At 44.9% G+C, this 27,676-nt stretch overlaps 1 protein-coding gene across 4 annotated transcripts; it reads right to left on the bottom strand.

Moving 5' to 3' along the window:
* Positions 1–445: 445 nt before the first annotated feature.
* Positions 446–27,676, bottom strand: TACR2 (tachykinin receptor 2). 4 transcript variants are annotated; one of them, XM_027840554.1, is made up of 8 exons: positions 26,562–26,588; positions 13,976–14,451; positions 11,849–11,955; positions 11,085–11,495; positions 7,982–8,173; positions 5,299–5,458; positions 2,921–3,120; positions 446–881 (listed from the first exon to the last, which is right to left on the bottom strand). In XM_027840554.1, the coding sequence occupies exons 4-8, from the start codon at positions 11,474–11,476 to the stop codon at positions 707–709; spliced, it is 1,119 nt and encodes a 372-aa protein (XP_027696355.1). In that variant the 5' UTR covers positions 11,477–11,495; positions 11,849–11,955; positions 13,976–14,451; positions 26,562–26,588; the 3' UTR covers positions 446–706. The 4 variants fall into 4 exon arrangements, with proteins under 4 accessions (XP_027696355.1, XP_027696357.1, XP_027696358.1 ...); XM_027840556.1 differs by lacking the exons at positions 13,976–14,451; positions 26,562–26,588 and adding an exon at positions 27,604–27,676; XM_027840557.1 differs by lacking the exon at positions 26,562–26,588 and having other exon boundaries at positions 2,921–3,117; positions 13,976–15,215.

Raw genomic sequence — 27,676 nt, 5'->3', positions numbered from 1 at the left:
ATTACATGCAAAAACAATTTTCAACATGCCTTTTCAAAATTTTGAGTTCCAAATTCTCTCCCTCCCTCACCACCCTCTCATCGAGAAGGCAAGCAATTTGATATAGGTTATACATGTGTAGTCATGCGGAACATATTTCCATATTAGTCATGTTATAACAGAAAACATAGACCAAAAAAAAAAAAGTTTAAAAAGTATGTTTCAATCTGCATTCAGACTCCATCAGTTCTTTGCCTGGAGGTGGATGACATTTTTCATCATAAGTCCTTGGGCATTGTCTTGGATTGTTGTATTGCTGAGAATAGCTGAGTCATTCACAGTTGATCATCTTACAATATTGCTGTTACTGTGTACAACATTAGGAGGGCACTTTATTAAAAATTAAAGTGATATATAAATATCAGTTGATATTCTCCGGCCTGGTTTTGGTGACTGCTTTGTTTTCTTTTGGTTTGGTTTTTTGTCCTTTTTTTTTTTTTTTTAAGCACAAACCTAATTTTATAGAATTCCAAGGCTTGAACTAGCCTGTTTTTTGCTTTTCACTAGACAGTTAAGGAATGAATTTCCAAACTGGGTATTGCTGTTTCCAAGGGAGGAATTGGGGGTAGAATAAAGGAGAAGGGATTCCATTTGTGACTCCAGCAAGGCAAAGAGGAAGGGATGGCCATCAGAGTTCACTAGAAAGCTGGTACCCAAGGTCTCCCTCCTACTCATTGGGGGTTTCTGGGAAAGATGCTTTTCTGACAGAGAGTGACATTTTGGTATGGTTTTTGTGAATGGTCATCAACAGTGACTGGCTCTGGAAGAGTTTTAGCTTGTCTTCATCAGGCGGGGTGACCCAGGGGCAGCAGCGAAAGGCAAGTCGGAAACCAGAGCGGAACCTAGGGAGTGGAACGTTCTGATGACTCCAGCATTCGGGTTAATGGAGACTGGCCCTGAAGAGCAGCGGGTAGGTAAAGCCATCCGCTCCCATCAATGCTCCATCAGGGCCCAAAGGTGACCCTGGCTTTGCCATTTGAGCCAAGCTTGGGAAGTGTAGATACCAAGATACCCTGGCTTCAGGTACTGCCAGGGTGACAGATTATACCTGCTATCTCATTACCCACCCAGCTTAGCATAATGCCTGGTACTTAGTTACTAATAAATGCTATTCACTGACTGAGTAGCTTAGCTTAGAGAGAGGCTTATCTCCAGCATCTCGGCCACTAGCTGATGAATCCTTTGGCAGCAGAGACCCATGAAAGAGATAAAAATCCAAAATGGCCTCCATCCCCATGTAGCGCCCCCTTCTACTTTTGTAATTGTGGTGCCATGATGGCAGAAAGTGGGCAGAGGTTACTGAGAAACACACAATTTTAGATTGTTGATAAATACTGCCTGTTGGTGCCCTATGTCAAGTGATGAGCAAGTTGACATGTTACGGTGGGAACTGAACCACGTGGATACTGAACTGCTGACGGATGGAAGGATGGCTCCCAGGTTCCCCCGGGAGAGGCCAGTTAAAGGGGCTAGCTGGAAATTGCTTTCACCATGTGCCCCAGGAAGCGTCATTTCATGGGATAGTTGGTCACGGTGAATGTCAGCACAAAGACCACCGTCTGGATAATTGGAGCAGAGATGGAGCATTCATCTATAGAGAACCTGGCAACATCATCCAAGTCAAGTCAACATATAGCTTGGTTCTATTACTTATGGAGGGGACTATAAAATTAAGGTAGAAAGTAGAGTTCTAGATTTTTTTTTTTTTTACCAAACCTGTCTTTTTTTTTTTTTTTTTGAGTATGGGGAGCTGCTATAGGTACAGATTGGCACCTCCTCTGTGCCTTCTGGAGAGTTCCTTAGGATACTACCAAAAAGTTAAGTCACTTGTCATGCAAGGCAGGAATCAAACCCAGGTCTTCTCAATTTGGGGGTTTCTATCTACCATGTAGATTAAGAAAAAAATCTCAAAAGTTTATATCCTATTCAGAAACTCAGTTTCTTCACCTGTAAGATGGGGATAATAAAATCTAGAGTACTTACCTGCAAGTATATAATGAATTCTATCTTTGTGAAGTCAGAGATATAGTAAGGTCTTGAGCATCACTCCCCAAAATGAAATTGACTATATCTTAACAGACAGGAAACAGTTGGTTGCGAAGGGAAAATCATTTCCAAGACATTTGTCTGTGTGTGCAGTCAGACCATTAATTAGTAAGAGTAAAGGTCAAGATTGGCATCAAGTTGGAAGGATGAGGAAAGATGGCATTGCACGAGATGGGACTGTAGAGGACATTTATTCCAACCCCCTTGGGTTAGAGATGAGAAAATGGAGTCCTGAAGACATGGAGTGGTTTGCTCAGTGGCACACAGCAAGTGTCAGAGTGTGGGATGTGAATGCAGCCCTTCTGACTCCACATTCACTGCCCATTCCACTATTGGTTTCTCCTCCCCCCTCCTCCTCCCTCCCAGAATTGGGGGATTGTGGGTACAGAGTCCTGCATATACAGCAAGCTCACAAACTGATTTTTTTTCCTCTTTTTAAAAATCTTCATCCCAAGGGATGGCTTACTGGGATACATTCAGGAATAAAGGTGATGAGAGGAAAAAAGATCAATAAAAGTCAAATGTTTAAAAAAAAAAAAACAAATACTGGAGTCAGAGTGAGGAGATATCTATGCCTGAATCTTGATAACTTCCAGTGTGGCCATGGTCGGGTCACTCTGTCTCTGCCTCAATTTCCTTCATCTGTAAAATGAGTGTGATGCTTGTAGCCCTTGTAGTAATGACCTCACCAGGTAGTTACGAGGGTCAAATGAGAGAATGTGTGTGAAGCACTAATGAGCTGCGACTGATTATTATTGTTATTATCATGATCGCTGTTGTAGAGGGCCTTGAAGGCCAAGCTGAAGAGCCTGGGCTTGGGCTATGGCAAACTCACCTTTGGTTGAGGCAGCAGTAGATGATGGGGTTGTACATGGTGGAGCTCATGGCGAGCCAGAAGAGGGCCAGGTAGACCTGCTGGATAAACTTGTGGCAATAGATGTCCTGACGAAAGGTGCCCAGGATGAAGTAAAGATGGTAGGGGAGCCAGCAGATGGCAAAAGTCACCATCACCACCACCATGGTCTTCACGAACTGCTGGGAGGAGGGAGAAAGAGCCTGGGATCATTAGGCCAGCCGCCACATTGTGCTTTAGGGTTCTGGGAAAGCCCATTCTCTGGGACTGAGAATGTACGCCCCTGCCCTCAGGCAGCTTCTAGTCTATTTGGAGGGACATGGCACTGTATTCACCCGCAAAGGACCATAGCACAATTCCAGGGCATCTTTGAAACGAGTTTGTCCTGGAGGAGGCCAGAGACAGGCGCCACAGTGAGCATGCGATGGCTGTCTTCAAGGATTAGCTTGAGCTCGGCCCATCTTGGTGCCGTCAGTACGTTTCAGCGCCTTTTATGCGGTCAGCAGAGATGTGTATACCTCGGCTCACCCTCCCTTATTGGGGCATCTAGAGATGCCTCATCCTGTTTCATCCGCAGATGCTTCTTCCCTCCCTTTCCTCGGTCCTGCCCTCAAGAATCATTATTATAGCTGGCATTTACACAAGGTTTGCAAAGTGCTTTCCATATATAATCTCATTCAAGTGAGGGAGGTATTCCTGGCATAATTCTCCCCATTTTACAGGTGAGTATATTGAAGCTGAGAGACATTAAGTGATTTACTTCTGGTCCCCTGGCTAGTACATGTCAGAGGAGGAGAATCCAAACCCAGGTCTGCCTGACTTGAAGCCCAGCCCTGGATCCACTATACCATAGCTAACACCTTCCATGGCACCCCTTCCTTCCCAGACTGGAGATGCTTACGTCTCTTCTGATCCCTGCAATGATGCCCTCCCTCCCTAAAGTACTAGATAGAGCACTTGGCCTGGAGTCAGGAAGACCTGAGTTCAAATCTGGCCTCAGACACTTCTTAGCTGTGTGACCTTTGGCAAGTCACTTAAAATCTGACTGCCTCAGTTTCTTCATACCTAAATGGGGATAATAATAGCACTTATCTCTTCTAGGATTATTGAGAGGATAAAATGAGATAGTATTTCTAAAGCACTTGGCACAAAGTAGGTATTAATAAATGCTTGTTCCCCCCCACATATGTAAATGATGTCTCCTCTGACAGAATGCATTTTCTTTCTCTTTTTTCCTTCCTTCCTTTCTTTTTCCTTTCCTTTCTTTCTTTCCTTCCTTCCTTCTTTCTTTCTTTCCTTTCTTTCTCTCTCTTTCTTTCTTTCCTTCCTTCCTTCTTTCTTTCTTTTTCCTTCCTTCCTTCCTTCCTTCCTTTCTTCCTTTCTTCCTTCCTTCCTTCCTTCCTTTCTTTCTTTCTTTCTTTCTTTCTTTCTTTCTATCTTTCTTTCTTTCTTTCTATCTTTCTTTCTTTCTTTCCTTCTTTCCTTCCTTCCTTCTTCCTTCCTTCCATCCTTCTTTCCTTTCCTTCTTTCCCTTTGTATTCTCCAAACACAGTGTAATGTGTGATATGTTTGTTGTTGTTCAGTCATTTCAGTCATGTCCATTTAGGCTTTTCTTGGCAAAGATACTGAAATGGTTTGCTCATTTTACAGATGAGGAAACTGAGGCAAACAGGGTGAAGTGACTTGCTCAGGGCCACACAGCGAGTAAGTGTCTAAGCCTAGATTTGAACTCAGGTCTTCCTGACTCTACCTGGTGCTCTATCCACTGAGTCACCTAGCTGTCTGCCTGGTTCACAGTAGGTGCTTAATAAATGCTGTTTGGTTGGTTAAAGAGTTGCCATGCCAGGAAAATATATCTCCTTGCAGCCAAGCTGGTGATGGGCCTCTCAGAACTTGTCCAGCTGGTCCTCAGACGATGGGCACGCAGGCTGTTACAAAGTCCAAACCTTAAGATATTTCAGCTTGGCGTTGGAGCTAATGACAGTTCAGTTGGCCTAACCTTGAGAACCCAAGGTTACCTCTAGGCCATTGGGAAAGGCCCCACCATATTCTAGAGTTTCTAAACCTACTTTTGATGCCTACTACCTGTGAGAAAAGAACTTAAGCAAAGTATTTAACCTCACTGGGCCTCGGTTTCCTCCTCTGTAAAATGAGGGGGTTAGACTCAGAGGCCTCTGAGGTGTCTTCTATCTTATCTATAATTCTCTGGCCTCAGTGGCAGGTCAGCCATAAAGAGTTATGGGCATGGATGGGTTCCTGTAAACCCCGCATGTTCTGTAGATAAAAGCAGCCCAGCGCAGGGCCCAGAATGGCCTGTGTTGGGCACTGGGTTCTAGGCTCCGCAGGAAGCCTGGCCTCACCCTCTTTTTTGCTGCAATGTGTCTCGGCCTCTGCTGGAGCCTGACCAGCTGGTGTCCAGGGACGACCTGTCTCCAGAGGGTGACGCCCATGATGCTGTACGTGAAAAACATCACCACCAGTGGCAAGAAGTAAGTCAGGATAATCACAGTGAGATGGTACCTGGGGAGGGAACAGGAAGGCGGGCTCGGGTCACAAGGGCCATAGTGGAATCCAAGGACCCTTGAACTGGACAGGAGTCCACCCTGTCCCTGACTGAGAATCCCCTTCTCTGCACCCTCCCCAGCCACTGATCTGGCCTTTCTAGGCTTCTTATGCCGTCTTCTCCACATAATCTATGCTCCAGCTGTACTGCCCCACTTTCTGCGCCTTGAGCCCCATCTCCAGCCTCTGTATTGGCTGTGTCCCCTACGCCTGGAATGTACTTTCTCCCCTCCCTTCCCAGCTTCCCTGGCTTTCTTCAGGACTCAGCTTAAATTACTGGAGCTGCTTTTTTCTTTCTTTGCATCCCCAATGCTCAGCACACTGCCTGACATTGTAAACAATAAATGCTTGTTAACTTGACTTACCCGGGAGAGATGAAAGTCTCTGCCCCAGGGCCTGCTGGACTGACCTAGCAGGGCACAGCTGGGCCTCCCAGCCTCACTGCACTTTGCTCTAGGGGGCTGTTTCTGAGAGCACAATTACCGTGAACTTGGGAAATGCAAAAAGAGGCACATTTGTCCTTGCTGTTTCCTCTTCCCTTATAATGCCTGTGATGGTCACCTATGTGGCTTACCTGGCTATAGTTTCCCAGGGGTTATTACTAGGCTGAAAGTGGACGTAGTTCTAGATGTCATCCCCCCACTTTATACAGGGGGAAACTGAGTCTCAGAAAGAGACACTCTATAGGTTTTGCAGCTTGGAAGGATCTCAGACATCATTCTCCCTAACCCCGCCCTATTACATCTGAGGAAATCGAGGCCCAGAGAGTGCAAGGGACTTTGCCCAAGGCTATATAGTGAGTAGCAGAATCAGGCTTGGGATCATAGAGGTGAGATTCCAACCCAGATCTCGTGGCCCCAAATGTAAGGCTCCCTTCTCTTCAGGAGAGAAGTCTTGTCAAACCCACACCCCAAGCAGGAATCCCCCTCATTTCATAGAGGCCTGGGGGAAAGCACCTTTTTTATAACACAAGGTTGCCTCTCAGCCACGGTGGGGGTCTGGGCAAGGTCACCCCTCCCCCGCTGTCTCCAGATTGGTGTGCCCCGCCCCTGCATCCCCATCCCTCATCTTTCAGCTGTCCTGGGCGATGGTAGGATGGCTGTGCAGGGTAAAGAAACTCTGCCCCCTAGTGGCCAGAGCTCACTAAGTGAGCCCTTAGAGGGTCCGATCTCAGAGCGGACTTCACAGTCCTACTCATACCTGAGCAGGAATTCCTCTGCAACATCCTGGAAGAGGAGGAAGGCAGTGTGGGAAAGTGGAAAGGGCAGAGGACCCAGTTCCAATCCTCCCTCTGATGCTTACTACCTGTGTGACCTTGGGCAAGTCACCACCTCTCTGGGCCTCAGTTTCCATCTGCCAAGGAGGCGGTTGGTCTAGATGGCCCGTGACCTCCCTTCTAGCCCTCAATCTAGGCTCCTGAGTGGTCCTGCAGCCCCCTGTTGAATGCTTACAGTAAGGGAAACTCACTACCTGTCGAAATAGCCAGTTTGACTTTTGTTCAGCCCTCATTTTTGGCAAGTTTTTCTTTGCAGGAAGCAATTTCTCTACAACTTCTATCCACGCTCTTGATTTTGTCCTGTCTAACCCTAACTCCTGTTCCCCACGACAGTCCCTCAGATACTTGAAGACAGCTCTCATGTTCTCTATCCCCAAATCCTGCTTTCTCCAGGCTAAATATTCCCAGTTCCTCCTTAGAGGTAAAAATCCCCCATAGACACCCACTGTCCACTTCACACTTTCCTGAGACATAGGACTCCCAATTTATATCGAGTAACCCTCATACCCTCTAATTGGGTTTTAAAATTCTACTTGTTTTTCTCTTCACTATTTGATTATAAATCGTGTGAGGGCAAAGACTCTGGCTTCCCTGGGACAGAAGTCCTTAGGGCCCAATACAGCCTCTGGCTCCCAGCAGGCACCCAGGAAAGGTGTGGGCAAAGGGACTCGTGTCTTGGATAACCTGGTCATCCAGGGCCAGGCACACCGGTGAGCCAGGAGGGGTCACCACAATCAAAAGCACAGTCAAACAACGAATCAGTTTAACGTGCATCCCTCAGGTACCTGCTCTGTGCTGGGCGTATGCTAGGTGATGGGGATGGAGAAAATGAAAGTCCGTCCTCAGAGAGCTTACATTCTATTGTTAGATACTACCCATGCAAAACAAATAAGATATTTATATGTTAGAATCACGGGAGAGGATTCATAAAGGAGGTGGCACAGAAGCTGAGCGTTGGAAGAAACTAAGGATTCTAAGAGAGAAATGAGGACGAGGCGTCCCTGGGCCCAGGCCTGGACACAGACACGCATGTGTGTGGCATGGCCATGAGTGCCAACTTGGTTCCCATCAGGCGTGTTCCTGGGCGTGATGCCTAATAAGGCTAGAAAGGTAAACTGGAGCCAGGCTGTGAAGGGTTTTAAGGGTCAAACGGAGGCATTTAAACCCAATTCTGGAGGCATTAGGGATGCCAACCCCATCCTTACACAAGGACCTTGCCCTTGCCGTCCTCCGGCCAGTCCACGATGCACTTGGTGACCCCCTCGTCCACAGTGACCGTGGAGTAGAAAAACTGAGGGAAGGCCAGTCCGGAGGCCACCAGCCAGATGGCCCCAATGACGACCTTGGTGTGGAGGGTCGACAGCCGGGGTTGGAAGGGATGGATGATAGCCATGTACCTGCAGAAGGAGGAGGACCATGGACAACCACTGGTAACTTGTGGGTGTTTTATTTATAGGCCTGGTTTTCACACGAACTTCCCCTCTCCCCCACCACCTTTGGTCCACCACCACAATGTGCCCCCTACACACAGCCCTGCCTTTCTGAGGACAGGGATAAGGACCTGGGAGGGGAGCTTAGAGGTCACCCGGTCCATCTTACAGGAGAGGAAACTGAGGCTCAGACAGAGGCCACCATGCCTCCTTTCCCTATCTTGGGTCTTCTCCTTGGGTCTGTGTCCCATTCCAAATAGGGCCTTGATCTTAGTTAGCTAGGTACTAACCCAGTGAAAGGACAGCTAGGTAGCACAGCAGGGAGAGCTTCAGTCCTGGACACAGGAAGGCCGGCCTCAGACACTTACTAGCTCTGTGACCCTGGGCAAGTCACTCAACCTTGTTTGCCTCAGTTTCCTTATCTGTAAAATGAACTGGAGAAGGAAAAGGCAAACCATTCCAGCATCTCTGCCAAGAAAATCCCAGATGGGGTCACGAAGAGTCAGACACGACTGAAAATGACTGAAAAGACCTTAAGGTTGAACCCCTTCCCAGGAGGTTTTCACAGGGGGATTCCACAGCCCTATAAAACCTACCACCCCAGACCCAAAGGAATTCATTTAATGGTGACATTTCAGATGCTAGGCCAGGATGTGTGAGGGATCTTACGAGACCATCTTGTCCAAACTCTTCATTCTACAGATTAAGAAACTGAAGCCCAGAGTGGGAAGTGACTTGTCCAAGGCAGCTAGGTAGTGCATTAACTACTACACAGGGCCTGGAGTCAGGAAGACCTGAGTTCAAATCCAGCCTCAGACACTCACTAGCTGTGTGCCCCTGGGCAAGTCACTGAAACCTCTGTCTGCCTCAGTCTCCTCAACTGTAAAATGAGAATCACAATAGTGCTCATCTCCTAGGACTATAGTAAGGATCAAATTGTAAAGGGCTTAGCCATGGTGCCTGGTACATAGTAGGTGCTTCAGTGGATTTGAAGTGGGGTTTTCAAATCTTACCAGTCCTTATCAAACCTAATCAGGTCTATTTCTGTCAACCCCTTCCGTGTATGAAAAGAAGGAAGGGATTTCACAGTTTCTGGCTCAGCTGAGAACAGGTCGCTAATGGACGGTATGTTAGCGCCCCCAAGTAACAGCCGCATTTCAACAGGGCCTGTCAGCAGCTTAACCCCCAGACCCAACTAGGCGGGGCCCAGAGTTCTGGGGCAGCTCTTGGAAGGCAGGTTCTGTGGGCTTTGGGAGGAGGAGAACTAGCAAGGCCTAGATGCAAAGGACTGTAGGAGTTAGAGCTGAAAGGAACCACAGGCATCATCTGGTCAATGACTCTCCCGAGGTCATACTCCTACTAAATACAGGGGCAGCATTTGAACCCAAGACCTCTAGGGCTCTTAGAAGAGAGTTTCCACTGTTTCTACAAGCCAGGCCTTTGCAGAGAATCCCCTTCACTTTCTCACTAGATCCTACATCAGCACTAAGGGCTGAGAATCATAGGCTCATACGTTCCAAACAGGAAGTATCCTTAGAGGTCATTTATTTTAACAGATGGGGAAACTGAGGCACAAAACAGCGAGAAATGACTTGCCCATGATCTCACAGGTCATAAGAAGCCAAGCTGGGTTCCAGCCTAGCCCCACTGACTCTGAATGCAATTCTCTGTCTGCCCTGGCTTCCCCGGAGCTCAGACTCTCACAACAAGCCTGCAAACACTGACCGCTCAAGGAAGGGAATTATAAACCAGCAAAAGCCTGGCTAATGTTTGGCCCCTGTCCAGGGCCCTTCTGCGGTTCTCAGGAAGGATCATGGAATCATTGACCTGAGAGGCCATCAATCCAACCTCCTCGTTTGGAAAATAAGGAAACTGAGGCACCAAGAGGTGAAATGATTTGTCCAGGGTCAATCAATCAATAAACACCTACTTAATAAGCACCTATTATGTGCTAGGCCCAGGGTACAGGTTTCAAGAAGCCTACGTTGTAACGGGCGAGACAACAAGTGTCCTGTTCTCAGCTCCTGTTAAATCCTGTGTCATGATCCTGTGTTCCCAAATGCATTTTGGAGATGCTCCCCCGTCTCCTTACCCCACCCCAGCCAAAAACCCAAGGCCGATACTGCAAGGCCCAAGATCCCTTTGGATTTGCAGGCAACCAAGTAATCCTGGTACTTCCCACCTCACAGGGTGGTTTCGGGGGAAGTACTTCTCAAATCTTAAAGCATTACCTAGATATGAGTTACTACTGCTTAGTGAGAACAATAGTAGCATTATTAATAATAACTATGTAGTACTTGGAGGTTTGTAAAGCACTTTGTATGTGTTTTTCATTTGATCCTCACACCAACCCTGTGAGGTAGGGGCTGTTATTATCCCCATTTTACAGATGAGGAAACTGAGGCTGGGAGAAGTCAAGAGATAATTTACCCAGGGTCACACAACCAGGAAATGTCCAAATCAGGATTTGAACTCAGGTCCTCCTGTCTTCAAGTCCAACACTCTGTCCACTGTACCACTTAACTGCCTACTTATTGTCAGAACCACAACTAGTGGCAGCAGTACAGGGTAGAGGAAGGGGTATATTCACCCAGGAGAGTATGGGGGAGGTAGAAGAACCACCTGGGAAATGAGAAGATTCTCAAGTTGCTGAAGGGAGGATAGTTTCCATGAAACAAGTGTTGTTTCAGGGGCAGGCTGGGCAGGGGAGAAAGCGCCTTCTAAATACCTCACCCTGGGACAAAGCGCTGATCACCCAACCCTAGTTATGGCTCTATTAATTATTATGCTGGGCTAACACAATCCACTGATAGGGGCTTCTTGCCCTTCATATCTTTTATTCCTTCCCTCCCCCACCCATCGGTTCTCGATCACTTGCCTGTCCACAGCAATGACCATCATGGAATAAATGCTCACGAACATCGCCATGACAGGGACGAAATTCTGGGAGTGGCAGAAGGCTTGGCCAAAGTACCAGATGTTGTGGCTGGCGTAGACAAAATTGAAGGTGACGTTGAAGGTGGCGATGCAGGTGTCAGCCAGGGCTAGGTTTACGATGAAATAGTTAGTCACTGTTCGCATCTTCTTGTGCGCCAGGATGATCCAGATGACGGTAATGTTGCCCGTGAGGGCCACCAGTATCAGGAAGAGGTAAGCCACGGCCCAGAGGGCTAGCTGCCATCCAGGCAGTGAAAATGCGGTGCTGGCTGTGGTGTTACTCTCAGAATCAGAGGAGCTGTTTCCATCAGTTGAGAGGATGCATGCCACCATGACTTCCAGGGGGATGGGGCTGAAGGACGAAAGGATTTGAAATCTCTTAGTTTTCCCCAGATTCTGTTTTATGGATTCGCTATGGAATGAAAACGTCTTTGATGGGCATACTTCTGTAAGAAGGTGGGTCTCAGAAGGCAGGGCCATGACCTTAGAAGTCATCCTGTCCCAAACCCTCATTTTTCCAGAGGAAACCTAGAGAAGGTGAGGGATTAACTCACCCAAGTCACCCAGGTGGTAATTACCAGAATCTGGACTAAACCCACTTTATAGGATACAAGCTAGAGCTAAAGGGGCCCCCCAGGCCAGCTAGCCCAACCCTCTTATTTTACAGATGAGGAAACTGAGGCCCAGAGAAGTTAAGGGACTTACCCAGGGATTCTTTCTTCTACTCCTGTTAGCTCCTTCAGCTCCTGACGGTGATTGTTTAAGGACAAGGATGGAAAATTTTCCTCAGCTCCTGTGGAATTCCAGGACCTCTGCTTAGGGTAGGAAATTTGGCAGAAGTTATCAGATGAGAATTTGAACCGACTCCCACTCTGATCCCCAGGATGGCTCGAAGGGCTGGCTGGTTCTTCCCCTCCTCTGGGGGTAGGGACTGTATTTGTGCCATCAGCTGTCTCTGCTTCCTTTTAAACTGCCAGGCTCAGCCCACTGATAGGCTCAACCTCCCTTCAAAACAACTGCCTTTGAAGGAAGGAGGGAGGTGGGACGTCTCCCAAATTGGACTCCAGCTCTCTTACTTTTGTCACTGTCGGAACTCTTTAAGCTAACTTGGTTCAGCGGAGGGATATGGAATAATTCAGAGGAGCAGTCGTCCCAACGAGAAACAAGGGCCTTCTAAAGAATGGAAAAGGAGCATTATCTTAGGGCATCTTTATCCCCATTCTCTTTCAGAAAGGGATGGGAAAGTTGCCACTTGAGAATTAAATCAGACGGACCAGTAATATGAATCCTGATACTAATTAGCTGTGTGACCTTGGGCAAGTAAAATCACTTAATCTTTCTTGGGGCCTCAGTCTCCTCATCTGTAAAATGAGGGTTGGATTAGATAGTCTCTAAGCATTAAGTCTTGTGATCTACTCTAGACCCCTCATTTTAAAGAGGAAAAAAACAGAAAGAAAGGATATGCCCACAGTTACAAGTCACTTTCTCTCTCCTCCAGCCTAACTTGGGAGTACCTTGGGAAGAGAATCCTAACACTGAAAGATATTAGAACTTTGAACCCAAGTCATGACCAGTCCTGACTCTGGAGGACTGATGGTGAAATACATATCTCCAGAGAGGATCTTGGCAATTTCTAATCCTAAATCATAGAGTAGTCTGGGAGAAAGGACTTTGTGTCAAACTCCAACACAGGAGTTAAAAGCAAAGACATAATCTAAGCTAGGGTGTACTGTGCCTGGCTTTTGTTAGCTGGGTGCTGTGGCTCATAACCTCTGGCTGTGACTAAATAACTGTCAGCTTGCTTTTATCAAAGACCTGCTTTCCAGTTTCTGTACCCAAGCAAACTGAAGCTGACATTGTCAGAAGGTAGCCCTGAAGAGATAAAGCTGAGAAGCTGGTGGTAGGGAGCAACGCAGGGGGGTAACCATGATATTAACAGTGGATTGGAAAGCAGAGGAGCCCCAGAGATTGACAGAGAAAGAAAGCAGCAGCCCTAGCACGGTGTGGTGGAAAGAATGCTAGACTTGGAGTTAAGAAGGTGAGTTCCCGCCACAGACACTCAAAAAACTAGGTGACCCTGGACAAATTCCAACTTTTCCTGCTTATTTCCCCATCTGTAAAATGGGTATAATAATAGCACCTACCTCACAGAGTTGTGAGGACCAAATGCAATGATATACGTACAGTGCTGTGCCAAACCTAAAATTGCCATGTCAATGCTAGCTAGTATTATCCCTATTATCATAACCGGAAGACGTCAGCAGCCCTGCAGCATAGGAAGTATGAGTTGCCCCTCCGTGAGTGTGCCCTGTTCACGTGCCCCCAATGTGTGTACCCCCACTTGTATGTTCCTTGGTCACCTGCATTCCCTTCACACGTGATTCCTGTGCACATCCATTCTTCCAACAGATGGTGAGGACATTTGTGGGAAAGTATGCCCCAAGTGTGACACAGACTGGGAAACTGAGGCCTCATGAGGTTAAGTGATTTGCCCATTTGGCACCATGGTAAGGGTGGGATTCAAACTCAGGTTCCCTGATTCCAAAGCAAGCATTCTTCCACTACAACAAGGGTTGACCAGGGCTTGAATGGACCTCACCTCTGTGGGGACTGACATTCTACAGCAAAGCCTTATCTTAAAAGTACAGTGGGATTTGGGGCTGCCATGGCCTTTGGGGGATGGGTGCCTTTTTTTGGATATCCTTTTTAGTACTCTTTCAATCAAACCTAAATCTAACCATAACAGGAAGAGAGCTCATCTAGCCCACCCTCCCATTTTGCAGATGAGGAAATTGAGGCCAGAGTGGTAAACTGACTTGACCATGGTCTTACCTATGGCACGGAGGAAGGTTTCCTCATCTTTCATGACTGAGCACCGATGGCTGGGTCTTTCAGTCTTTGGGTCAGGAAGGCACACAGCCTTCCCATAACTCCCACTCCGATCCCTTGTACCAAATAAACACGGAGCTGCTTCCACTTTGTCTAAACACCCTCACCACGTTGGTAGCAATGCCTTGGGGGAGGGTGCAAGATTTATGAAGCTGGAGAAGAGCCCCACAGGTTGTGTAAACCAGTCTCCGAAGGGGCAGGCTCACAGCCCCCTGGGCAGTCTCTCCAGGCAAAGTCTGTTTATCTTCTGAGTACGCAGATCTTATACAATCTGAGGGGAGGGAGGGTGGCCCCACATCTCAGGGCCAGAGAGGGGATCCCCCCCGACACACACTTGCAACAACATTTGAGAAGAGATTCCTGTCTTACCTGATAATGGGGAGAGGTCTCAGAAAGCATCATTCCCAACTGGTAGCTTCCTATTTCAACAAATTATTTTTACTCACTAGGTGCTAAGCTCAGTGTTTGTTTTTGTTTTTGTTTTTGTTCTTTAACTGTGAAAGGAACACAAACTGGCAATGATAGCCTTCCCAAATGTCAATGACCTGGTTCAAAGTCCTGTATGTCCCACCTTAATTAGCATTCCTAATATGCCCATTTCACAGGTTTTGAAAGGATCACCTGAGATAATATTATATTGGTAACTCAATTTAACATACATCTGTTAAGTACCCACTAAGTGCAAGGCCTTCTCTAGAGGTTTGGGGCACAGAAGGTAACTAGACATAAAACCCAGATCTCAAAGAACTTACAGTCTAAGAGGAAAAAGGCAGGTGACAAATAACTACGCTTCATATGAGAAGATGATTGTGAAATGGGCAAAGGAGAGAGCCAGGCAAAGAGCTGGGAAACACTTGAGGACTTCCCTTGTCAGTGTGGAGCACTCAGGGAAGGCTTCACAGAGGAGGTGACATATGACTTGGGCCTTGAAGGGAGAGACATCAATAGATGCAGAAGGATGAGACATAACATGAGTTTTAAGCCTGATGTGTTTCCATCATGTTCTTTTTTTTTTCTTGTGAGGCAATCGGAGTTATATTCTTCTTCTGATGGAGAGAATGTCTGCCTACGTGGGGAGTGGAGTTGGTGGAGAGCTTGGGAGCTGAAAGACATTCTTCAGCCCTTCTTTGAACACAGTGGTTTCATGCTTTCTTTGGGGAGAGATGTGTGTGTGTGTGTGTGTGTGTGTGTGTGTGTGTGTATGTAAAGAAAGAGAGGCAGAGAGAGAGAAATATATATCTATATATATACATACATACATATATATATAGAGAGAGACAGACAGACAGAGGCAGACACAGAGAGAGAGAGAGAGAGAGAGAGAGAGAGAGAGAAGACTTTGGGAAGAGAGAGATATGGAGGAGCTGGCACCTTCCCATGTCCCTGCTTTCCAGTTTGCTCCCTCAGAGACTTGGGGAAATTTCCCCTTGGGTGAAGTCAGGCATCTTCCTTGGTTAAATTTCTCCTTCAGATAGATGGGATTACTCACTCTTGGCTATTTGTGATGCCATTTTGTGCAGCTAGCATTTGGTGGGAAGGAGTCAAGTCTGAAGGTGCAGGCTTGGAATTACCCCTTCTCTTTTAAGACGTAGCAACTAGGAAAGCAATTGAACCTAAAAATAAATCATTCCCCCAGACCTGAGATATTTAGGGGGCAGATAGCTATAATCAGAGTGCTGGACCTGGAGTCAGGAAGACCTGAGTTCAAATCTGGCTTCAGACCCTTATTAGCTATATGACCTTGGACAAATCACTTAACTGCTGTCTGACTCAGTTTCCTCATTTGCAAAATGGTGACAATAATACCTTTTTCAAGGGCCTGTGATTTCCTAATTGTGGGGTTTTTCCTCTTTTGAGCCCGATGTGGTAGAAAAACACTAATTTGGAGTCAGAGGATTTGGGTTCAAATCTTGTTTCTGCTACTACCTGTGTGACCTCATTTCCCTTTTCTGAGGCAGTTTCCTCATCTGTCAAATGAAGAAAATGGAATTACAGACCAAATAGCTCTGACCCCATAATTTTATGATTGAGAGCAGGCACTGTGCTTCATTTTTCTTTATCTCTCCCTTAGTGCGCAGAGTGGCCTTGCCTGCAATATCTCTCAAATGCCTGGGTAAAAAAAATGTCTGGGAGAGCTTTCGGCAGGGTCATGTGCAGAAGAGGACACTAGGGGGCGACCTTGTCAATATCTTCTTGGGATGTTTGAAGTTGCCAGCGGTCAATTACAGGAGTCATGCCCAGGAGGCAGCTTTTGGACACACATTCCAGTGTTCCTTTTCCTCTGCCCCAAACCCTTCCCAAATGCCCCTCCCGCTTTATGTCTGAGCTCTCCTTTCCCTCAAGCTCTTCAAGCAGAGGGCAGAAGTATAACTTTTTTTCTATTAGGTCACAAGACTCAGAGCTTGAATAGATCATTGAATCTTAGGGATCATTGAATCAAACTCCTTAATTTTACAGATGGGGAAACTGAGGCCCAGAGAGATGATGAGTCTTACCCATAATCATATACATGGTTAATAAGCCAGAGCCAGGACTCCAACCCAGGACTTCTTTTTACTCTTAATTCAATCCAATCCAAGCAGTCAGAAATTATTAAATACCCACTGTCTCTTTCTGGTTTGTATCTATGATCTCTTCATTTTACAGGTGAGGAAACTGAGGCCCAGAAACACAGTGTATCTTGCCCCACTTCATACAGCTAGTAAAAAGCAAAGCTAGGATTTGAACCTAGGTGTTTATGATGGGGTGCTTGGGTGCCTGTGCTTGGACCCCAATTTCTCCCTGGCCTTACAAACACTATCCCTGGCAGTTTCCCTCCAGCCCAAGGACATTATGCCTAGCAATTACTCATGAGCAAGACTCTTTCTCCCTGGTGCAGCTACACAAAGTTGGGTGAGAGAGTGCTGGGCTGCTCAGGCCCCAGCCCTAAGACCACGTCTCTGGAAGCCTCCCAGTTCCTTAGTAGGGTCCTGTCTTGTGAGAAAACTTTCCCTTGTTGCAAAGCATTCTCTAACCAGGACAGAGGAGAGAGGGGTGTCTTGTCTGGCCCAAGGAGTTTTGTCCCTGGCTGGCCCAGGGACTCTTCCTCCCTCCAGATTCCCAAGATCCATGCCTCTGACATCTCCCTCCCTGTCTGGTATACTCCCTACACTTTCCCATCCATAGCTCCCAAAGACACCTGGACCTTTAGCTTACCTAATCAGTATCCCTGGCATTCCTTTCCCATGCCCTTTTCCATATAAACCCTAGCTCATTCTCAGTCTCTCACAGGTTCCTTAAGAATCCTTGCCCGTTATATAGCATAATCTTTGCCAACTTGACTTAAAGAATGCTTGAGTCTGTGAATTCATTCCAGATGACCCTGTCCTGTACTCCGGTCTTTGAGGGGTCTCAACCTCTTAGACCACAACATTTAGACTCCAAGTATCTTTATAATCTTAGCATTACTAGCTTGGGGATATCAGGATAGGCTGGAGAAAGTGGCAGTTGATTGACCCCAGATTGTCTCCCATTTGGTTCAGCCACTCATACCCAGAATAGTCAAGAAGATACATCTAGAAAAGGCCATGTGTCACTTTTCCTCTGGGATAATCCCTAACTTGGGCTTCATGAGGCCTAAGTCAGAGAAAAGAGAGTTGATTCCATAATATTATCCAGGGAGAGGGAAGGGGAAGAAAGATTCCAATTCCAAGTTCTTGGTGTGTTTTCTGTAGGCACAGAGGCCCTGGGAAAGGTGAGCCCTTCAGAATCCAGCAATAGGACCCTTTAAAAAGCCTAGCACAGAGTAAGCTAAGGCCTGCCTTTGTTTCTCTGAAAGTCAGTAATACTCCTGAGTGCCTGCTCTCCCCACATCTTCCTGTAGGTTCTAATAATTAAAGAGGTCTAAATACTGAGAGCTGAGGTGCCCACTGTGGGAATGTTGTGTGCCTGGGCCATTTTTCTGGCCATGCCTAGCCCTGAGAAATGGCCCCAAATGTTTAGAAATGCCCTCCCTGCTTGCTCTGGGCTCTCCCGACTCTGGCCTTGGCCCAGACATAACCAAATTTAAATCAAATTCAAGAAGGAATGAAGACCATCCCAAAGGCCATGGGCAGAGTTACTTGGTCCATCAGCGGCGCCCCCTTCTCAGAATCTTCCCTGAGTGTGCTCAGCATGGGAGTGGTGAATAGATGCCGGACTTGAAGTCAGCAAGACCTGAGTTCATTATCTTCCCTGAGACACTTAGCTGTGTGATCCTCAGCAAGGCATTTAACCTTGGTCAGGCTCAATTTCTTCATCTGCAAAATGGGAATAATAACAGCATCTACCTCATAGGGTTTTTGTGAGGTTCCGCTGTGATAACGCAAGCAATGTACTTTGTAAGCACCAAAGTGTCAAATAAATGCTAGTGAGGGCGTGTGGAGCAAAAACCAATCACGTTTCTCCACCACCGCCATGTTTACAAGACACTTTCCAGGTGTAAATCTTGTTATCTCTCTGACATGGAGAAACTGCACATTGAGAAATGAAATTCTAGAGGCTCAAACAGAACATCATGGCTTGCCAGGCTCTGAGGACAGAGAGGTGATGCAGGGGCATAGGGATTAGGCAAATCTCCCTCTGCACTGGGCATTTCAGGACGGAGCACCAGTACAGTAGCACTGCTGGTTTTCATTTTTCGTTTTGCTTTGAATCGGGGAATGAGAATCAGGAGACTATGAGATGAGACAGAAGAGAGGGGAACAGAAACAGGAAATATGGTAGAGGAAGTTAGCTGGCATGATTACCTCCACCTGTCAGGCCCCTAGGAGGGGTGTGGCTGGAGTAGACTAACAATGCTTGTGAAATTTTTCTTTCTGGGAGACGTGGTAAAGGTTAGTGACCTGAACTGTCTCTCCTTCCCCCTCCCTTATCCCTATCCAAATGAATAGACATTTATTCTAAAGTTTTCATGTTCTTAAAATTTCTTTATACATTATGCTTTAATTTGTTTAACCATTATGCTTTATTGACTGAGATAAAGATTTGAACAATCCAAACTGCTCTGGTTTGAGTGCGTCATTATTGGTGAATTGTAAAAAGGGGTCTATCCTAGCCAGGGGGCTCCTGAGCTAAGTGAGAGAGAATCGTATTGATCTTGATTTTTAAAATATTTTGTATAAATGTCCCAAAGCAGGACAACAGATGTTTCTCCCCCTTAAATAAAAAGTGAGTCAATTGCCATTTTGGTCTCTGGTGAGAGGCTGGATGAGGTCATTATTTCTCCACTCTGTACATGTGCGGAGAAATCTCTCTGTACTGCCGGAGCTAAAGGAAATGACTAGAGAGCAGGTCCCACCTGGTGGGAGAAGAAGAGGTGTAGCTGAATCACTGCTAATACCCATATTCCAAGGGTAGAGGCCAGAGGAGGGAATGAATGCCCACTCCCTTTTCTATAAAATTCAACAGGACATTTTTGTTTCACCTTCAATCAAAAAAAGCCTCCAACTTTCACAATCATCTGGCTATGGGAACAAGGGGTGATGGTATTAATGAACAGCATAGACATGGACTGGTAAGCATATTGATTTTGGAGATAGAAGACCTGGGTTTAGATCCCAGCTCCACCAATAACTCCCTGCATGACCTTCACAAGTCTGGGCCTCAGTTTCCTCACCTGTAAAATGAGGGATTTGGACCAGATGATCCCTAAGGTACTTTCCTCCTCCAAATCTGTACTCTCATAAATATTATTATCCCTGTTTTATATAAGAGGGAACTAAGGTTCAGCAAAGCAGAATGACTTGACCATAGTCATATAGCTAGTAAGCCTTCGGGTGCTGAGGCCTGTGCTTTCTCTACTCTCCCCAACAGTAGCATGGGAAGATATGCAGGGGGAGAAGTGTTCACCCACATGATATGATCTGAGGGAGCCCAAGAAGACCCAACTCTGACTCTCATACGTCTCCCTCATGATCTGACATTCCACTATTAGAGAGGCATTGTTGTTGTTCAGTCATATCAGTTGTATCTGACTCTTTGTGACCCCATTTGGAGTTTTCTTGGCAAAGATACTGGAGGGGTTTGCCATTTCCTTCTCCAGCTCATTTTACAGATGAGGAAACTGAGGCAAACAGGGTTAAGTGACTTGCCCAGAGTCACACAGCTAGTAAGCATCTGAGGCTGGATTTGAACTCCAGTCTTCCTGACTTTGGGCCCAGCCTTCTATCTACTTCACCACCTAGCTGCCCCATAAGAAAGGCATTCCTCTGGGTTAAATCTTTATTCTCCTCTTTCTTCCAAGAGTCTTCATTCCTCTCCTTTTCTTTCAAAATTAGGAGTTGAGGAGAACATGTAAGGAATGAGACATACCAGGAAAACATGAAATTACTCTAGTATTCCACTACATTAAAACACCATAATTTGTGAAGTTATTCCTCATTGGGCAAGAAATCTAATCTTCCCGGGCCTCAGTTTCCTCATCTGTAAATGAAGGGCTTTAACTCGATGGCCTCTTAGGTCCCTTCTAGCTCCAGGATCCTTTGACCCATATGGAAAGACTCCACCATGACTGTTTCCCTACAATGTAGAACAGGGACTGTTGAGACTAGTGAAGGGAAGACTGAAATAGGGCATCATGGTGGCTTCAGGTATCTGAAAGGTTGTCATCAGTAAGAGAAATTAGGCTTAATTCTATTTGGCCTCAGAGGGCAGAACCAGAAGCAATGGGTGGCAGTTGGGGAGGAACAGATTTCACTGAATTACAGAATGTTAGCGTTCAAAGGGACCTGACAGTGGTGTGTGACATCTCGAGTCAGCTTAAGAGAGCTGATTGTTAAATTTTCAGTGTGAGGATTTATACCCCAGGAATTGGCAAACCACTACAAACTAGGGCTTGGATTGTTTTGTTCATTGTTTAGACTTGAGAAAGTGATAGAGGAAATGTTAATAATGTAGATTAAACTTAAACAGGTAGAATGCATACACACACTTAGTAATTTATCTCTTTCTTTTTGGGCAGCTGGTTATATAGCACATAATAGGTGCTATAGAAATGCTAGCTAGTATTTATTTATTTTAAATAGTATTTTATTTTTTCCAATTAAACATAAAGAAAGTTTTGAACACTCATTTTTATAAGATTTTGAGTTCCAAACTTTTTTTCTCCCTTCCTCCTTCCCCTCAGATGGCAAGCAATCTGATACAGGTTTTACATGTACAATCATATTAAACATATTTCCACATTAGTCATGTTGTGAAAGAAGAATCAAAACAAAAAGGAAAAACCAAGAGAAAGAAACACAAACAAAAACAGGTGGAAATAGTATGTTTCCATCTGCCTTCAGACTCCATCAGTTCTTTCTCTGGATGTGGAGAGCATTTTCCATCATGAATCTTTTGGCATTGTCTTAGATCATTGTATTGCTGAGAAGAGCTAAGTCTATCAATGTTAGGCATAGCAAAATGTTGCTATTACTGCGTACAAGGTTCTCCTGGTTCTGCTCACTTCACTCAGCATTAGTTCATGTAAGTCCAGGTTTTTCTGAAATCTGCCTGCTCATCATTTCTTATAGAATAATAGTATTCCATCACATTCATATACCACAACTTGCTCAGCCATTCCCCAATTGATGGGCATTCCCTCAATTTCCAATTCTTTGCCACCACAAAAAGAGCTACTAAAAATAATTTTGTACATGTGGGTCCTTTTCCCTTTTTTATGATCTCTTTGGGATACAGATCTAGTAGTGGTATTGCTGGGTCAAAGAGGATGCGATTTTTATAGCCCTTTGGGCATAGTTCCAAATTGCTCTTCGGAATGGTTGGATCAGTTCACAACTCTACCAACAATGCATTAGTGTTCCGATTTTCCCACATCTTCTCCAACACCCATCATTTTTCTTTTCTGTCATATTAGCCAATCTGATAGGTGTGAAGTGATACCTCAAAGTTATTTTAATTTGCATTTCTCTAGTCAATAGTGATTTAGAGCATTTTTTCATATGACTATAGATAGCTTTAATTTTTTCATCTGAAAACTGCCTATTCATATACTTTGACCTTTATCAATTGGGAATGACTTGTATTCTTATAAATTTGACTTGGTTCTCTCCATATTTTAAAAATGAGGCCTTTATCAGAAACAATGGCAATAAAAATTGTTTCCCAGCTTTCAGCTTTCCTTCAAATCTTGGTTGCATTGGCTTTGTTTGTGCAAAACTTTTTAATTTAATGTAATCAAAATTACCCATTTTGCATTTCATAATGTTCTCTATTTCTTGGTTGGTCATAAATTCTTCCCTTTTTCATAGATCTAGCAGATAAAAATTATTCCTTGCTCTCCTAATTTGCTTTTGACATCACCTTTATGTCTATCTTGGTATACCATGTAAGATATTGGTCTGTGCCTACTTTCTGTCATACTATTTTCCAGTTTTCCCAGCAGTTTTTGTCAAATATTGAGTTCTTATCCCAGAAGCTGGAGTCTTTGGGTTTATCAAACAGTAGATTGTTATAGTCATTGACTACTGTGTCCTGTGCACCTAACCTATTCCACTGATCCACCACTCTCTTTCTCAGCCAGAACCAAGTAGTTTTGATGATTGCTGCTTTATAATAGTTTTAAATCTGGTATGGCTAGGCCACCTTCCTTTGGATTTTTTTTCCCGTTAATTCCTTTGATATTCTGGACCTTTTGTTCTCCCAGATGAATTTTGTTATTATTTTTTCTAGCTCTCACAAATAATTTTTTGGTAATTTGATTGGTATGGCACTGAATAAGTAAATTAATTTAGGAAGAAATGTCATTTTTATATTAGCTTGGCCTACCCATGAGCAACTGATTTTTTTCCAACTATTTAGACCTGACTTTATTTGTGTGAAAAGTGTTTTGTAATTGTGTTCATATAGCTCCTGGGTTTCTTTTGGCAGTAGACTCCCAAATATTTTATATTGTCTACAGTTATTTTAAATGGAATTTCTCTATCTTTTGCTGCTGGGCTTTGTTGGTAGTATATAGACATGCCGATGATTTATGTAGGCTTATTTTATATCCTGCAACTTTGCTAAAGCTGTTAATTATTTCAAGTAGTTTCTTTAGTTGATTAGCTGATTCTCTAGGATTCTCAAAGTATACCATCATATCATCTGCAAAGAAGGATTGTTTTGTTTCCTTATTGCCTATTCTAATTCCTTCAATTTCTTTTTCTTCTCTTATTGCTAAAGCTAACATTTTTTTTATTATTGTCATAATAGCTAACATTTATATGGCTCATAATAGGTGCTATATAGATGCTAGCTATTATTATTATTTTCTCTGGACTAAACCTTCTCAGTTCCTTTAACTAATCCTCAGAGGCTTTAACTCAAAGCTCCTCTGGACTCTCTCCAGCTCATCAATGTCTTTCCTTCCTTTTGGATCCTGGAAAAAACACAACACTCCTGATGAGGTCTGACCAGGGCAGAGGACGGAGGCATTATCACTTCCTTATTCCTATTCTCTTAATGCAGTCCAAGTTCATATTAGCTTTTTGGCTGCTCTATCACACACTTTACTGATATTGAACTTGTGGTCCACTAAAACCCCCAGATCTTTTTTCAGAACAACTGCTAACCCCACCTTCCCAGTCTGTACTCATGAAGTTGGGTTTTTTGTACCCAAATAGAAGCCTACATTTAGGGACAGGAATAGGGCTGAACCAGTGATTTTACACAGGGAACTCCCAGATGAGGATATTTCCTCTACCAATGCAAGTCAGCATCTTCTTTGCAATTTACAGTCCTAGGGAGCTGGGGAGAGCATTGAGAAGCTAAAGCCAATATATGCCAGGGGCAGGACGTGACCCCGCATCTTCCTGGCTCCAAGGCCAGCTCTCTAACCACTGCACCTCACTTCCCCTCAAGCCCCTGTCAAGGGCTTTTTGGATGCTAAGACTGCCATCAAGCGCACAAGCAGATTTGGTGAGACGCTGTATCCCATGGAGGTGTGGTTACCCCAAATTCCTTAGAGAATAAACATCTCTGACAAGTACCAGTGTTTTGTATACAATAATCATAACTGTCACCGGTATATTCCTTCACCCTCAGTGAAAAGGTGTGGATTTCATTAGGGAACAAATTAAACATGGGGAAGGGGAGAGGTGACCACTGTCTTCCAGTGTCTGAAGGGCTCACACCGGGATTAGACTGTTGTGTTTGGCTCCACTGGATGAGCTAGCAGCATGAGCGAAGAGAGGGAGATGAAAAGGAAAACCTCCCACCAACTGTAAGTGAAAGCTCCCCCAAAGTGGGGAGGCCTGTGAGGGAGGTGATGGCTTACCCCTCACTGGGGCTTTCTTTCTTTTTCTTTTTTGGTTAGGCAATGGGGTTAAGTGACCTGCCCAGGGTCACACAGCTAGTGAGTGTTATGTGTCTGAGGCCGGATTTGAACTCAGGTCCTCTTGAATCCAGGGCCGGTGCTCTATCCACTGTGCCACCTAGCTGCCCCTCACTGGAACTTTCTAAACAAGGCTGGTGACCACTTGTCCACAGTGTTATTGTAGGGGGCATTTCTTCTACCGGAGTTAGGCAGGAGCTCAGAGGATTTAGAACTAAAAGGGACCTTATAGGCCATATAATTCCTCCCTCCTGCTTCACCTCCATTTTACAGATGAGGTTACTGAGTCCCAGAATAGTACCTGTCCTAAGTTGCACCAGTTAGCTAACTAGACAAAGAGCTGAAATTTGAGGCCTTCTCATTTTACAGAGGGTGAAACTGAGACCAAGAGGTTAACTAACTTGCCTAGGTCACACTGGTAGTACTCATCAGAGGCAGGCCGTTTGACTCCAAAGCTATTCACCTGACACTATACTGAGCTGGTTATCATCTCCATCTTAAAGATAGGGCACCCTACAGAGGTTAATGATGTGTTCGGCTTCATCCAGCCAGCTAGTGCCAGACCCAGGACTAGAATCTATACCACTCCTGGGTCTGGATCTCACGCCATGTGCTAAGCATAAATGTGGTGGTAATGGGCTTTAATAATAGTTACATATAATAAATATATGTAATATATAGTTATATATGGTATATGATATACCACTTTATATAACAATAATAGCTATGTAATTACTAATAATATATAATAGCTACATATAAAAGATATACCACTTTAAGGTTTCTAAATGCGTTTTACAAATATTATCTCATTTCTTTAATAGTATCAACTTTATTAGCATGAGGAAAACCTCATTAGGGCAGGTTGATAACTATCAGGCCCTGGGCCTGGAGTCAAGAACACCTCAGTCCAAATCCTACTTCAGACACTTACTAGCTGTGTTACCTGGGCAAGTCACTTAACTGTTTGCCTCAGTTCCCTCATCTGTAAAATGAACTGGAGAAGGAAATGGCCAACCACTCCAGTATTTCTGCCAAGAAAACCCCAAACAGGGTTGTAAAGAGTTAGATATAGTTGAAACAAGTGAACAAAAAACCACAAAATTCCATTAAGGCAGACTGGACTTATCCAGATTTTGTCCTAGTTGGGCCTCAGCTCCCGGGGTCCTTTTTTGATACTGCTTTGTCTCAGGGCTATGAAGAAAAGGTTCATATGCCTTCTGGTAGAATGTAAACTCCTTGAAGGCAGGCCCTAGCATAGGGCTTAGAATAGATCAGGCCCTTGATAAAATGCTTATTGAGTGGTTGCCAAGCAAATTAATATAATGAACAAGGCTACAGGGATATGCGTAAGTGCACATATATGTGTGTTGTGTGTGTGTGTGTGTGTGTGTGAGAGAGAGACCCAACAGATGCTGCTAATTATAGATGTGCCTCTTCTGGAAACATCTGTGAATGATCAGGCTGAGTTAGAGGGCATTCCTTGAAGTAATAGAGCTGGTTTTCTATGAAGGTTCTTCCCTGGATCCCCAAGAACCAGGATTAAGAAGAGGGTGGAAACAGGGGTCTCATTCTTCCTGTAACAAAAGACTGTCACTCCAAGGGCTCACTTTAAATAGTGCGATAAATCCCAGAGTGCCTTTTAAATGGGTGGGACTGAAAAAGCCCAAATTCTATCTCCAGAGCAGGAACATAAAATGTAGTGGCCCATAGGGTAAAGCCAGCCTCTCCTATTCTCTTTGGAACTGATAAAGTGGGTCCAGACCCAGCAGAAACACCTAATCCTACAAACTCACCACCTGTGAAGGATATGTTCCTTCCAAATAATGAAGCCAAGAAATATAGGAGAGATTGGGAATGTCCAAGTCACCTTACATTTACTCTTTAAGAGGGAGAAAAGGTAGCCAATGGTGGCCGCTGGTTTTTACTTGAGTTTTATTATTGCCTGAGGCTTTCATTTCCAAAGCTGGCATCAGTGGGCAAGGTGTCGTCCTAGTTCTCTTTCCTTCCTTCTGCCCAATTGCCCAAATTCACGCAGCCAGCGTCCAGGATAGACTTTTCCATTATAATAAGTTAATTCAATTCACCAATCACTTATCCATCAATCAGCCAAAAGGCATTCATTAAGCTGTTACTCTATGCCAGGCACAGTGCTAGGCACTGAGGACACCAGTACAAACAGGAAATAATCCTTACCCTCAAGAAGTCCAGATTCTACAGAGATAATGGTCTTTAGCCATACCCAGCCTTCCTTCCCCCACTTCTCCTTTCTGATCCATTCTGCTCTTCCCCATAGGATAAAGTCAGAATTCTCTTTCAAAGCCTTCCTTCCTCGGCATTCCCCACAGTGACACCATCTCGGGCTGGTCTGCCCTTTGGGCAGTAACCCTTTCTGGTTACTGGGCTATGCCTGAGGTGACCCTGGCCCACTCCCAGGCCAGGCCTGTGATACAGTCATGAGCTAACTAACACAGGCTCGGACGAATTAAGCCATGACAGTGTGAGTCAGCTAAGGCCTTTGGAGAAACATCCAAGTTAGGGTTCCCTCCCTAGCCCACTTTCCTGGTATATCCAGCTGGGCTTTCTCAGGAAAGTTCCATGCCCTGTAGCACGGAAATGACTTTCAATTCAATTTAATAAAATTTATTGAGTTCCCATTATGTGCCAGGCCCTTCTCTGGCCCTGGGAAAATAAAGATGAGAAAAAAAGTTTCTGCTCTCATGGCACTTGTAATCTAATAGGGAAGATATGACATACACACAAATGATACCTGATTGACTGGAATAGGAACAGAAGAAAGAGCCAGGCAAAGGTCCACGAGGAAAGAGAATAGTTTTGGCCTGGGAGGTTCAATAGTGGAAAAGACTTTATGGAATGTTGCAGCTGGAAAGGACATTAAAATATGGAATATTAATACAGGAAAGGACTTTAGGTCATAGAATTTTAGAACAATGACTATTGGAATTGGAAGAGATCTTAGAACAGAATAATAGTACAGAAAAGGACATTAGAATATAGAATGCTGGAGCTGGAAGAGATTTTAGAACACAGAACACAGAAGTTCTCAGCTGGAGAACCAGGGAAACAATACATACAGATAAAATCTGTTGTAAATTTCCATTTACAACAATGTAAAAGGAAAGACCTTCTTCCCACCCCCCAAACAACATCATCATCAACAACAGAATGCTGTATAATTAAAATAACCAAGCTTTCCCTCCAAGATATAAAAATGCACCTCCCTTCCCTTCTTTGTAGAAGTGGGAGACTAAGGATACAGAATGCAAGTGAAGACGTCTGCCTCTGGTAAT

Source organism: Vombatus ursinus, unplaced genomic scaffold (genome assembly GCF_900497805.2).
Source record: "Vombatus ursinus unplaced genomic scaffold, bare-nosed wombat genome assembly UNPS02014847.1, whole genome shotgun sequence".
NCBI classification, from domain to species: domain Eukaryota; kingdom Metazoa; phylum Chordata; class Mammalia; order Diprotodontia; family Vombatidae; genus Vombatus; species Vombatus ursinus.
Note: the sequence above shows the minus strand (reverse complement) of the source record. Positions and strands in the feature narration are given on the sequence as shown.

What these genes read in the sequence shown, in the direction of transcription:
- TACR2 (XM_027840556.1), bottom strand. Translation starts at nt 11,476, where the DNA reads ATGGTGGCATGCATCCTCTCAACTGATGGAAACAGCTCCTCTGATTCT. An exon ending in ATGGTCATTGCTGTGGACAG is followed by an intron (nt 8,174 to 11,084) that starts GCAAGTGATCGA and finishes CTCCTTCTGCAG; the next exon opens with GTACATGGCTATCATCCATC. An exon ending in TACTGCTGCCTCAACCAAAG is followed by an intron (nt 882 to 2,920) that starts GTGAGTTTGCCA and finishes TCCACTCCCTAG; the next exon opens with GTTCCGCTCTGGTTTCCGAC.